Genomic DNA, 14,457 nt, shown 5'->3' with positions numbered 1-14,457 from the left:
TCGAATTTTTTTTTTAAGATTATTAAAGCAATCAAAATATGATGGACTTGGTTCCAGAAGGTATGGCAAAGCAGGCACATGGTGTTGAAATGCCTGTTCTTGCTACCATTTCTTTCATTATTAAGTTTTTATGTTTATTAAAGTTAGGAGGCCAAACAGCAAAATATTTGAATAATTGGGCTGCAAAGTTTCAGAGATGCAAGATAAAAGCTGAAATTCAATGAAATCTGGGATGAGAGACTTGGACTATCTTTGCAACACAATCTCAGATCACGGATGACCAAGGTGCTAAAATTGCTCAAGTATGGCTTAGAAAGATGATGGAATCAATAGCAGGGGCCAAAGCTAATTTTTTCTGCCTATATTAGAGGAAACTGCAGTTCATACAGAGATATATAAAGGCAGTGTGAAAGCATAGAGCTTTTTAATGCCACCACAAACATTGTAAAACTAAAACTAGATCCTTAGTAATTTTTAGTAGGGTGTGGAAGGTGCAAAAGCAACTAAGTAGAACTAGGTCATCTAGTCTACAACCTGAGAACTCAAGCAAAAGGCGTCACCAAGCTAAGGTGATCAGAGGGAGAGGTAAAAGGATTCTAGATAATGGGGATGGGTGAGGATCAAACCAAGCCATGACGCGTTGTAATTAAAAATTTGTTGGGCATTTTGTTTTTATCGAAAGAATTTGTTTTTTTAAAAAAAGAGGTATTTGTTATTAAGTGCTTTCTCGTAAAAGCTTGCCCAAGTTCATACAATGCTAGATTGTGAATTGGTGAGCAACAAATACTAAAATTCTCACTTATCTTTAATTTATAAAAGATTTATCTTCTTAGTAAGGCCACATTAAATTTCTGTATCTGAAAACTTTTAAAATTTACATGTATCAATGGGCATGCAAAAATTGCATCAGATTCCAAGAATCTGGGAGTGAACAGCCATACTGAATGGAACCAGTATTGTTCTGGGCACAGAAATTCACTAAAATACAATTCAGTTTTTAAGAAAATTTGTCAAATCATTCGTTGGTTTTGAGATTTCATGCTCTTAGTTAATGAACTGAAGTAACAGCTGGCTTGTGACTCTTAATGCTTTGTGCATTTTATCACTGTGGAATAAAGCAGTTCACAATTGGAACCCAACTTTGTCTCGCGCAGTTAAATTAATTTGATTGTGGAAAAACTGAACATATGTGTGATGACAAAAAAAGATTTGGAAAATCAGACCAAATCACAAAGTATTTCAATTTAATATTAAGATCCACCACTGCACCAATAGATGTAGATTTGGATGAAGCATTACTCTGATTTCCACTTTGACTGGAATGAGTTACTGACCAAATATCAAATACTATTATATTTCATGTGACACAATAGTCTGAGAAATTTCCTCTTAAAAGTTTGCAGCCAAATCTTTAAAAATTGTAATTTATAGAAAAAAGCAGGCCAAATAAACTCAGAAGGTGAATAACTGACAGCATTTACTATTTTCTCCAGTATCTTTAAACATAGATGCTAACTCGAGTTTTGTTCTAAAACATGGACAAGTAGCCTATGAAATTGTCAAACTACCAACATTGTCTACCAAGCAAACTGAAGTTATCTTTACATACTACATCAATTAAATTATTTGTTTCTGGATAAGTAATTAAGATGATTTCTATCAACTCCTTTAAATCTGATGTCCTAATTATCTACCAAAATCACGGATTGGCTAAGAATTTACCCTGTGGACTAATTTTACAATTCCTAATTATTTGAATAACTGCAGTAAAATTTTAGGATACTCAAAATGGCTATACAATTTTTGGAAGAAGAATTACTCAAGTCTGTGTTATTCCTCATGTTGAATAACATTAGAGAGGATATTCTCTTTGCTTGCCCTCATCAAATCACTATTCCAACAGGCTGTGCAGAAATTTCTTGGACATTCATTTCTTAGTAACAGGAGAGAGAAATAATGATTGGAAGACATGCATCAAGCCATCCATCAATGCATTTCCTGTAAACAAAGGTAATTATATCTGCCTGATCTGTACTAATGTCCAACGTCTGTCACGTTCAATTGTCTCAAAAACAAAATGGGTTATATCTTTACATGCACCACTCATTTAAAATAATGGCCAATACAGTCTGGCAAATCATTTATTAGAAATCCTGTATTTCTGCTTCTTGTTTTACTTACAAAGCTTAATAACACTTAGTAACCAACACTGACTACTAAATTCGGTCAAAGCAAATAAAATTGTAGACACTGGAGTCTAAAATAAAGAGATGCTAGGAGAAATTAGCCAAACAACTTCTGTGGAAAGGGAAAACACAAAGCATTATTGCAAGATGTTTTCAATACTTCAGGGTAGGTTTTATTGCTATATTAATTGCCAACTTCATTGGACCTTTAACTTCTTTTGCATTGAATTAAGTTGACCATGTAAACAAATTGCTAAAACCATTCTTTTCATATTAGCTTTGAAAATGCTGGCAAACAATTCAACAAGAGATAACAGTATTACAGTGGATTCCAATTATTTTTGCACACGTATGTCACTGAACACTAACTTCTTCAGATGTACTGTTGACTTATTCTTGACTGCTTGCACCATGATCTGTTATAGTAAATCAAATGTGCAGGAATGCAAGAAGCTTCAGAGAGTAGTTGACACTGCACAATACATCACGGGCACATCTCTCCCCACCATCAGTAGCCTCCACTGAAGGCACAGCAATTATCTAAGATCACCACTGTCTGGGCTGTGCCATCAAGCAGGAGGTACAAAAGCCTGAAGTGCTACACCATTTCTTGTTTACTGCAGTAAAAAACTGAGCATATTTATATAGGCTCAAAATTCCTCACTAGTTTCTCTTAATAGCACTTTTGGATGGTATCCCATCCTAAGTGCCTACAAAACAATCCAGAAACATGCCCTTTTTCTATCCACTCTGTATTGAACCTCATCTCTCTACTGCCCACATTCCAAAGTGGATTTTCACTGCAAATAGAGGAAGTAAGGCAGTGCAATATGTTGCATTTAGAAGTAATCTTGCCAATTAATTAACATTATCAAATGACTTTTGAAATTATGCAATTTGTTCATCAATACATGTATTATTCATCCTGAACTGTCACTCTAGAATGTTAAAGGCTGAGGTGATTTCTGATTAATAGTTTCAAAATTATAAGAAAATTATAGAAAACAAGACAGAATCATCCTCCAAGTAGAAATGACAAACATCAAAGTACATGCTTTAAGGCTTAAAAACAATTTGAGAGGCAAATTTTCTTTTTAAAAATGCAGAGTGGTAGGTGCCTGGAATTGGTTACTAGAGTGGTAGTGGAAGCAGGCAGTTTGGAGGCGTTTATATAGATATAAATGTGAAAGGAATGGAGGGATATGGATGATAGAGTTTTATGTTTTGTAACTCCAAAAACATTAAACTAATCCAAAGGAAAACAAGAGAACTGAGAGATAAGAATCTAACTTCATTCTTTAAGCAAGGCACCCACATATCATGTGGTAGCTTGATGACGTATAGAATTCACATATACACACACACACACACACACAATTACTCAAATATTAAATACACAATACACAGGACAAGGACATATAGTATAAATGAGCATCAAGATCAGAACATCTTGGGCTAAATAGTCTGTCCAATACTGTACTGTTCTATGTTCTAATGAAACTGATAATAAATAATTGGCTTATGCAGAATTTAATTGTGCAAAAAAGAACCGTCATCCTGAATATTAGTTACATTATTATACAACACGGTATAAGTGTTAGTACTTTTAGTAGTGGTTCAAGATGATAAGTGTGTCGTTGAGATTCAAGTTCACTTTCATGGTTTTACATACAGCTGTCTATGTAACAGAAACTCACTTTTACAGAATTTACAAATCACTACCCAAAAATTTGAGATATAGAATAAAATTTGCCCTCTCAGAATTTGTGAAAAAATAAACAATGTGCAGATGACACAGCTTCTCAATGAAGAAAATTACAATATGGACTGTTTTCTGGGAATGTGCGAGCACTCCCCCGCCTCCCATTTGTGGGTGTTGCGAGTATAGAAAATGTAGACATTCTCCTTGTACAGGAGAACCCTGTCCTATTACTGATGAAAAGGCAAAAGACTAAACATCCTGAAAGTTTCACAAAAGGCATGATAAAAATAAAATCAAAGTGGATTTGGATTTTGTTGTAGCAATCAAAATAATGTAGACAGAGACATATGAGAAAAAAAGTACAAAAGAATAAAAAATAAACTGCCCCAGTCTAACAGGAAGGGGTCATCACTTCTCTGGCTGTAGAATGACTCATTATAGAGCCTATTGGCCAAAGGTAAGAATGACCTCATATAGCACTCTTTGGAGCAGCTCAGTTGTCTTAGTCTATTACAAAAAGTGCTCCCCTGTTCAGCCAAGACAGCATGCAGAGGGTGTGAAACATTGCCCAGAATTGTCAAGATTTCTGTAGGGTCCTTTGCTCTACCACAGCCTCCAGTGTGTCCAGTTTGACTACAATAACAGAGCCAACCTTTCTAGTCAGTTTATTGAACCTGTTGGCATCACCCAGGTTGATGCCATTGCCCCCAGCACACCACCGCATAGAAGACCGCATGTGGCAAGATGTGAAGGAGAGGCCTGCATACTCCAAAGGACCTGTCTCCTCAGGAAGTAGAGGCGACTCTGGTCTTTCTTTACACAGCCTCTGTATTGGTACTCCACTCAAGTCTATCATCCAGGTGCACCCCAGGTCCACTCTACATCCATGTCCTCACCATCAACAGTAACAGGGATCAGGGCAGGCTTAGTCTTCCTAAAGTCCAACATCATCTCCTTTGTCTTACTGATGTTAACCTGCAGATTCAGCTTGCACCATTTGACACAGTCCTCCACCAAGGCCCTGTATTCATCCTCCCTTTATACACACATCTATTGCTGAGTCATCAGATAATTTCTGTCGATGACATGAATCAGTGTTGTATCTAAAGTCTGTGGTATACAGGGAGGAAGCCAATACAGTCCACAAAGGGCCCCATTGCTGCTTATAGCCATGTCTGACACACAGCTCTGGAGCTGCACAAACTGTGGTCTGCCAGTCAGGTAGTCCATTATCCAGGATACAATGGAAGCGCCAACCTGCATTGAATGGAGCTTTCCCCCAGCAATGAGGACTGTATGGTATTGAATGCACTTGAGAAATCAAAAAACATGATCCTCACAGTGCTGCCCTGCTTATCCAAATGAGTAGGCTCTGTTCAGCAAGAAGATGGCAGCATCGTCGACTCCATGTGCTCCTGGTAGGCAAACTGCTCGCTAGTTTAAACCCTCCAGAGGACATCAGTCTCCCTCCATTTTAGGTTCAACTCATCCATCGTATACAGACCAACCGTGCCTTGGGAATAATCCCAACGATCCAAAATACCTATTGTTACATTATGCAATTGAAGAATTTCTATTCAAATACTATGAAATTAATTTTTATATAACTATTTTCTTCAAAGATTGGCTTGTCTTAGCTAATATGCTTGATTAGATTACTTTTCACAGAATATTTTTGCTGAGTTTGCAAAATAATCCAAATCATCCAGATGCCACCAGAAAACAATTTAACAGATAACAAATGCATGATTCAGATTTTTCTCTAATTATTCTTTCATAAATCTGGTTAAATTGAAGCATGGAATGTGTTGAATGCTTTCTGGGAAAGGTGAGAGGTCTGAAGTTAAAACTTCATCTGCAGTTGCTGGGGAACAGAATCGGTTGGCAACCGCCCTAAAACACTTGGATCTTTCTTATTTGGTACGCAGGTGGTAGAGAGTTATGGCTGTAGTATGCAATAACAAATCAGATTAGATGCCATCTCCAATCCCTGTAAGGGAACTCAGGCAGACAGGAATGCAAATAATCAGAAAGCAAATATTACAACACTTAACAGTTTTAAACCCAACATTACCAATATTTTGAAGTTGACAAGGTAATAAAAAAAGATTGACTCAAGAGTACAGAACAGCACAGAAACTGAAACTGGTCCTTTAGCCCATCTAGTCTACACTGAACCATTAATCTACCTAGTCTCAATACCCTCAATACCCCTCCCATCTATGTCCCTCTCCGAATTTCTCTTAAATGTTGAAATCAATCCTGTTCCACTACCTCTGCTGGCAGCTCATTCCACAAGTTCATCACCCTCTGAGTGAAGATGATCCCCCTCATGTTCTCCTTAAACATTTCACTTTTCAACCTTAACTCGGACCTGTAGTTGTAACCTCATCCAACCTCAGTGAGGGGGGAAAAAAAAACAACTTGCATTTACTCTATCTATACCCTTTATATTAGACCATAAGACTCAAGAGCAAAATTGGATCATTCAGTCTATCAAGTCTGCTCCGCAATTCATCATGGCTGATCCCAGATCCCATTCAACCCTAATGCACCTGTATTCTTATATTGTGTATCTCTATCAAATCGCCCCTCAATCTTCGACATTTGAGGGAATAAAGACCTAGCCTATTCAATTTTTCCCTATAGCTCAGGTCCTCAAGCCCAGTAACACAAGTGTAAATTTTCTCTGCACTCTTTCAATCTTATTTAAATCTTTCTTGTAGGTAGGTGACCAAAACTAGACACAATGCTCCAAATTAGGCCTCACCAACACCTTGTACAATTTCAACATTACATCCCAACTTTTCACTCAATAGTTAATTTGTGGCCAATGTGCCATTTAATATTCCATCTTCAAGGAATTATGGATCCATATTCCCAGACCCCTTTGTTGTACCACGCTCCTCATTGCCCAGCCACTCACCATGTAAGACCTACACTGGTCAGTTCTCCTAAAGTGCAACACCTCACACACATCTGCATTAAATTCCATCTGCCACTTTTCAACCCATTTTACCAGCTGGTCCAGATCCCTCTGCAAGCTTTGAAAGTTTTCCTCACTGTCCACTACACTCCCTGTCTTGGTGTTATCTTCAAATTTGCTGATCCAGTTTACCACATTATCATTCAGATTGTTGATGTAGATAACAAAGAACAAATGACCCAGCACCGATCCCTGCGACACTCCACTAGTCACAGGCCTCCAGTCAGAGAGGGAACCATTTACTTTTATTCTCTGACTTCTCCTCCAAGGCCAACATCTAATCCAATTTACTACCTCATCCTGAATGCCAAGCCACTTAACATTCATGACTTACCTGCACATGGGACCTTTATCAAAGGACTTGCTAAAGTCAATGTAAACCACCTCCACTGCCTTGCCTTCATCAACTTTGAGAACCTCCTTGAAAAACTTTATGTTAGACCAGGCATGGGCAAACAATGGTCCATGGGCCATATGCGGCCCGTTAAGCTTTTTAATCCGGCCTGCAGAACTTGATGAAATTATATTAATAAACCTTGTTAACGTTTTTTCCCCACAATTCTGGCGTTTTCCCAATAGATGACGCACTCTATATACATTGACCTTTGTTGAGGTGCAGTGTATTACTCCACACTTGCGCTTTACTTTGTGACCTTGTGGCAACCCATTTCCTGGCACATCCGAACCGGCTCACAATTAGCCAGCGTTCCGACTAAGGGAGATAGCCTGCGGGGATTTGCGAGCACAGAGCTCCGCATACTGGCGCGCTCTCACAGTTTTGGCACGGGACAATTGAATAAGAAGGAGCAGGACAAGTAGACCTGCATCTCCTACCGTTTTTGAAATAAAGACAGTCAGGAGGAGAGTGATGATGATAATATCTTGAAGGATAACAGAATTTTCAGTGCTTTAAAATAATAACTTCATTTAATTTTCAGTGTTTTAAAAGTCATTTCAATAAATAGCTAAATACCATGGGACTTCAAAGACAGATATTTTGTTGTAATGCATTTGTTCATTTTCAATTGAAATTAAAGCACATGTTTTCTACATATCCCATGATATTTTATTTTCTCTTATGAGGTGTATTACCAAAACACTCTGTCCATCTGCTCCTGGTCTGGCCCCCCTGTCAAATTTTAGAACCCTTTGTGGCCCTCAAGTCAAAAAGTTTGCCCACCCCTGTGTTAGACACAACCTACCACACACAAAGCCATGTTGATTATCCCTAATCAGTCCCTATCTACCTAAATAGTCATATCTGGTCCTTTAGAAAACCCTCCAATAACTTTCACACTATTCTTTTCTATTCTATACTAATGTCAGGCTCACCACCTACATATAATCTCTGTCTTATTCTTTCTTAAACAAGGGAACAACATCACCTGTTATCCTATCCTCTGGCACTTCACCCATGGCTAAGGATGTTTTAAATATTTCTACTACAGCCCCTGCGATTTCTGCACCAACCTTACACAGGGTCTGAGGGAACACCTCATTAGGTCCCGGGGATTTATCCACTCTAATTTGCTTCAAGACAGCAAACACCTCCTGCTCTGTAATCTGCATAGGGTCCATGACCTTGCCTCACATCTATAGGCTCTTGTGTCCATCTCCCCAGTAAATTCAGATGAAATAAATCCACTAAGACCTCCCCCCATCTCTTTTGGCTCCATGCATAGGTTAACACTCTGATCATCCAGAGGGCCAATTTTGTCCCTTGCAATCCTCTTGCTCTTAATATATTTATAGAATCTCTTAGTATTCTCCTTCATCTTGTCTGCTAGGTCAACCTCATGCCCTTTGTTAGCCCTCCTGATTTGCTTCGTAAGTGCTCTCTTGCATTTCTTATACTCAAGTACCTCATTTATTCCTGCTTGCCTTTACCTGTTATGTGCCTCCTTTTTCTTAACCAGGGCCTCGATAACTCTCAAAAACCAAAGTTCCATAAAACTGTTATCCTTGCCTTTTATTCTGACAGGAACACACAGACTCTGTACTCTCAAAATTTCACTTTTGAAGACCTCCTACTTGTTAAGTACACGTTTGCCAGAAAACAACCAGTCACAATCCACATTTGCCAGGTCTTTGCCATCAAAATTAGTCTCTTTCCAATTTAGAATCTCAACCTGAGGACCATGCCTCTCCTTTTCCATAAGTACCTTGAAACTAATAACATTACAACCACTCAATGGAAAGTGCTCCTCTACACAAACCTCTGTCGCCTGGTTAGTTGCATTTCCTAATAGGAGATATGGTATCACACTCTCTATAGTGGGGACTTCTATGCACTGATTAAGGAAATTTTCCTGAATACATCTGACAAGCTCTTTCCCATCCAGCCTTTTCATGGTACGGGAGTCCCAATCAATATGTGGAAAGTTAAGGTCACCCACTATCGCAACTTTATATTTCTAGCAGGTCTGCAATCTCTCTACAAATTTGCTCCTCTAACTCCCACAGAGTGCTGGGCCATCTATAATATAATCCCCTTAAAGTAGTCATACATTTCTTACTCCTCATTTCTACCCACAAAGCCTTAATAAATTAGCTTTCCTGTCTGTCCTGATCAAGAACTGCTGTGACGTTTTCCATCCTGCTTTAATCCCATCGCTCTATCACAACCAAACCCTGAAATATTGAACAGCCAGAACTGCCCCTCTGCAACTAGGTCTCACTAATATCATAATTCCATGTGCTGATCCATGCCTAAGCTCATCCACCTTTCCAACAATATATCTTGTATTAAAATATACACAGTTGAGTCCACCATGTCCAACCTTTCGATGTTCAACCTGACTTTGTATGTAGGCTTAACTACATCTTTCTCAACCACCCACTATCTGTTTTAGTGCGCTGGCTCCCATGCCCCTGTAACTTTAGTCTAAACCCACTGTGCACTAGCAAACCTTCCCGCTAGGGTATCAGTCTCCCTCCAGTTAGGGTGAAAACCACTTCTTCTGTACAGGTCCCACCTTCGCTGGAAGAGAGCCCAATCATCCAAATGTTTGAAGCCCTCTCTCCTGCACCAACTTGCTAGCCACGCGTTAAACTGAATGATCCTCCTATTTTTGGCCTCACTAGCACGTAGCACAGGTAACAATCCTCTGAGATAACAACCTTGGAGGACCTGCCCATTAAAAGTTAGCACCTAATTCCCTGAACTCTCTTTGGAGAACCTAGTCATTCATCCTACCATGTCATTGGTACCAACACTGACCACGACCTTTGGCTGCTCCCCATCCCACTAAGAATGCTTTATTCGAGATGTCCCTGACCCTGATACAAACTATCTGGCAATCCACAGAACCCTCTTTCTCCTACCATAACCAACAAATCCCTTATCACTGCAGCATAACTCTTCTCCCCCACCCCCACCCACCTGAGTCAAAGAGGCAGACTCAGTGCCAGAGAACCAACTGCTACGTCATTGCTCTGCTAGGCCACCCCCCCCCCCAACAATATCCAAAGCGGTATACCTGTTGTTGAGGGGAACAATCATGGGGGTACATTGCACTGGCTATCCATCTTCTTAACGTCTCCTGACAGTCACCCAGTTACCTGTGTCTTGCATCTAGGTGTAACTACCTTGCTGTATGCCCTGTCTATCAAGCCCTCAGCCACCCCCCCCCAAAAAAAATGATTCAGAGTTCATCCAGTTCCAACTCATAATTCATTGTGTTAGAAGCTGCAGCTGGATGCATTTCTTATAGGTGTAGTTGGCAGGGACACTGGAGGTCTCCCTGCCTTCCCACAGCCTGCAATAAGTTCCGGTTAATCACCATAAAAATAAAAAATCAAATGTTCCTTTTTAAACACAGAAGACACTTCACATCACATACTTATGGTGCTGTGTGTGTGGAGTTTGCAAATTGCCACTTTTAGCATGTGGATTTAACCCAGATGCTCGGATTTCCTTTCACATTTCATATCATTTTCTCCTATCCATTCTTCATGATGTATTCATCACAATAGCACGAGGGGAATTTGAGAGACTGTTCACAGTCGTAAAGAAACTAATGTGGAAACTCCAATGAAATAGAACATGTAAAAAAAAATTGTTAACATCAGTAAATATGGTACAGGTTAAATGAACACATGACTCAACACACTAAATTACTAAAAGAGAGATTAGATGCATATTACCTCAAGATAATACATTTTTGAGTTTGGCAACACAGCTATTTTTGGGTTTTTTTGTGTTACTAACTTTAAAAAACAAATAACCCAACAAGCTATATATATTGTGCAACTTTGTGCCATGTGTAGTCTCTCAAGCCTGAAATGACTCAAGGCCTTTTGCAAAACAAACAGCGTAAATGAAATGCAGGCACTCTTCCTTCAGAATTCTTCTACCCAGTTTAGATGATTGAATTAAAACCAGAGAACAATTCTAAACAAGGCAATAAAGTTCACGAAAATGACAGCAAAATCAGTGATTAAACATTTTAAAATATGCCTTACTGAATTGTAATTTGGAGCCACTAAACATCATAAAACATAGATCAATAAAGCAGGGCCAGTAAGAACTTATGAATTATTTTCTGGGGAATTCAAAATGAAATCTTGCTAGCTTTGAATTGTACCCACTAGGTCCATCTAGGTCTTTAACTAATGCCACCATATTCTCTATCCTCCACCCCAAATAACATCATTAATTGAGATGACTTTTTTTGTGCCTGACCACCAAATTACATGGCCTTTAGAAGGCAAAATGTCTGCCTTACATATCACTACTGGGAGAGACAAGCTTAAAGAATCAGTTGGCCTCAATTGCTGCATTTTAATTAATTCATGGTAGACATTCAGTACTCCAATACATATAAAACAGAAAATGTGACGTAAGAATCAAGAGCAGTTTCCATTCCTGAATAATAAGCAATGTTAAAAATAAAACGCATAATCTTGCTGTCCAGTAACAGTTTACCAAGCCCACATATTCTGCCTCAAGGTGATCATATTAACATTTCCAAGTACATACACTAAAATTATACCACTCCTCAAGGGAAGAGTTGCCTGATGCCATGAAATGAAACAAAATGTCCATATTAAACACTTTTTTTTTTAAAAAAGGGTGAGATTCTGTCAATAAATATAACTCAAAAGGAATACACCATCATCCAAATGAGACAAATTAATGCTTGCCAAGTTCATAATATCAACTTCAGTATATATATTTTTAATATGGAATAAAACACATTTTGTTGTAGCTGTAGAAAACAATTAAATAGAAAAGGCTCCCTTAAATTCAAACTAAGGTATAAAGGACTGCAAAAACAGACTATGACAGAACGTCTGGGAAGGAAAATACACAAAAAGAATTCCACCACGCACATACCATTAGTCTGCATTTTCAGTAGTTAGCGCTTGGGATTATGCAGATTCATTCCTATTGGAAAACATATCAACCAGCGCCACCATGTGGCAGAATAAGTCATGGCTGTAGAACAAGTACCATACAATGCACTTCAAACCATGGTTTACAATAATACAAAATTCTATACCTGAATAAAATAAATCCAAGAGATTCTACAGCAGCACGTCTGACATCATCGTTGACATCACTCACCTGAAAGAGCAAGGAAAATTCATCAATTCTGAAGTCTCCCTTTATTAATATTAAGTATCACTTTCTACCAAGCGATTGTACCATGCAGAAAGACGTGCAGACAGCTGAAATCCACCTTGCAGAAAAACTTTCCTCTCAACTCTACACTGTGTACAAGAGATTGCAATCCTTTGGATCAAATGCACTGTGTTGCCTAAAGTTATCGATTTTGCAAAAAAAACGTTCAAATTTGCTTTTATGTGGAATCTGTCCATGATGAAAGTGTGAACAGTACATACACAGATCATTTAAAATAAATTTTATTTTTAGGCTGATTTATCTGTGATTCTTGGAACTCAATTCAAAATTGACTCCACAATATAAATTATAAGAGTGAAGAGGGGTTGTGAGAGGAGAGTCAAATCAACTTCTCCAGTGATGCACTTCCAAAGTGCAAAAATATAGATGTCACGCAAGCATAGGATCATGTTCACTGATGATGCTTTCAAGTGATATACTATCAGAGTCCTGAAGAAGAGCTGAACGCAATGGAAAACTATCTTTCAGACACCAATAAGCTCTCAAATTGGAAAATTCTCCTTATTTCCTGCCAGGTTCAACTCCATATTAACATAACTAAGAGCTAATTATCTGGTCAATATCACGGAGGTTATTCATGACTAGACTGAACTCCTGCCTCGGCAAGGACCTGGACACTTTGCAATTTGCCTATCACCACAATAGGTCAACAGCAATCTCAATGGCACTCCACACGGCTTTCGACCACCTGGACAATACAATCACTCATGTCCGGATGCTGTTCACTGACTATAGCTCAGCATTTAATACCACCATTCCCACAATGCTGACTGAGAAGTTACAGAATCTAAGCCTCTATACCTCCCTCTGCAATTGGATCCTCGACTTCCTAACGGGAAGACCACAATCTGTGCGGATTGGTGAAAATATATCCTTATCGCTGACGAACAACACTGGCGCACCTCAGGGGTGTGTGCTTAGCCCACTGCTCTGCTCTCTATATACACATGATAGTGTGACTAGGCAGTTGTCGGCGAGAGATGAAGAGAGAAAACGTGAATGGAAAGAGTTGGTAGACCACCGGATGAAGTAGACTTAAGAGTGAGGGTCCGACAGTCAGCGATGCTTGGAGGCGGTTGATGGGGAACGAATGGACGAATCAGTGAACTCTAACATGCACATTAGACTGTTTCATTAAAATGGGCGCTCCTTCTTTTTATTTTCTTTACTAACCCTATAGTCAGATTAAGATTTATAAAGTTTAATCGTTAAATTGTATATGGTGTAGTCTGATATTTTGCATTTCACATTTGTAACCGGGCAACACATCATGCAGCATCCACACAAGTGAGATTTCTCAGTTTGACTGGGCCAGAGGCTGTCTTCCCCTAGACAAACGCATGCTGGCTGAATCTGAGGGATAGACTTGTGTACAGAAATGACATTAAACAATCTTAAAAAAAATCTTAAATAATACACAGCATGAGGGCCTACTAGGACATTACTATTATTCTTAAATTCATATACTTATACAGGTCAGTATCTAGGATAGGTGGTGCAAGATGATAAATCACCTAACAATTGAAATAATTAAACAAGAGGCAATTTTTTTCCTTACAGCAACATGCAGTAGTCTTCTGATTGCCTTATTATTTCCAGAGCCACAATATGCCATTGCAACACTGTACATTCCAGAACGTCTGAGAATGGGATCCTGTGCATATCAAGAAAAGATACCAATTACGAAATGCAAACTTTTACATTAGCTGGATAAAAGGTGCTATAATAAATCTTTTCTGCTAACTATCATTTCTGTTCTATAACATCACTGATAACTTCACAAAATCATTTTTCAAACAGTTCGAATTAAGGTTCATTTGATTAAATTTCCAGTCTTCAAGTGATGAGCTAAATCATTAATTTTTTAAAAACTTTGAAGACATCATTAGCTTGATCTATTTTTAAATAAAGTTATTAATCCTCCAAAATCTGAACA

General features: G+C 38.6%; 1 protein-coding gene across 1 annotated transcript in view; it reads right to left on the bottom strand.

Moving 5' to 3' along the window:
* psmd1 (proteasome 26S subunit, non-ATPase 1) overlaps positions 1-14,457 on the bottom strand; it is a 145,903-nt gene that overhangs the window by 58,418 nt on the left and 73,028 nt on the right. The window contains exons 15-16 of the mRNA XM_059944518.1: positions 14,080-14,175; positions 12,379-12,443 (exon numbers count right to left, since the gene is read on the bottom strand). Coding sequence (XP_059800501.1) covers positions 12,379-12,443; positions 14,080-14,175 — 161 coding nt within the window. The remainder of the gene's footprint in view (positions 1-12,378; positions 12,444-14,079; positions 14,176-14,457) is intronic.

The sequence above is a fragment of the Hypanus sabinus genome, chromosome 2 (assembly GCF_030144855.1).
Source record: "Hypanus sabinus isolate sHypSab1 chromosome 2, sHypSab1.hap1, whole genome shotgun sequence".
NCBI classification, from domain to species: domain Eukaryota; kingdom Metazoa; phylum Chordata; class Chondrichthyes; order Myliobatiformes; family Dasyatidae; genus Hypanus; species Hypanus sabinus.
The sequence above is the reverse complement of the archived record's forward strand: the minus strand, read 5'-3'. Positions and strand labels throughout refer to the sequence as shown.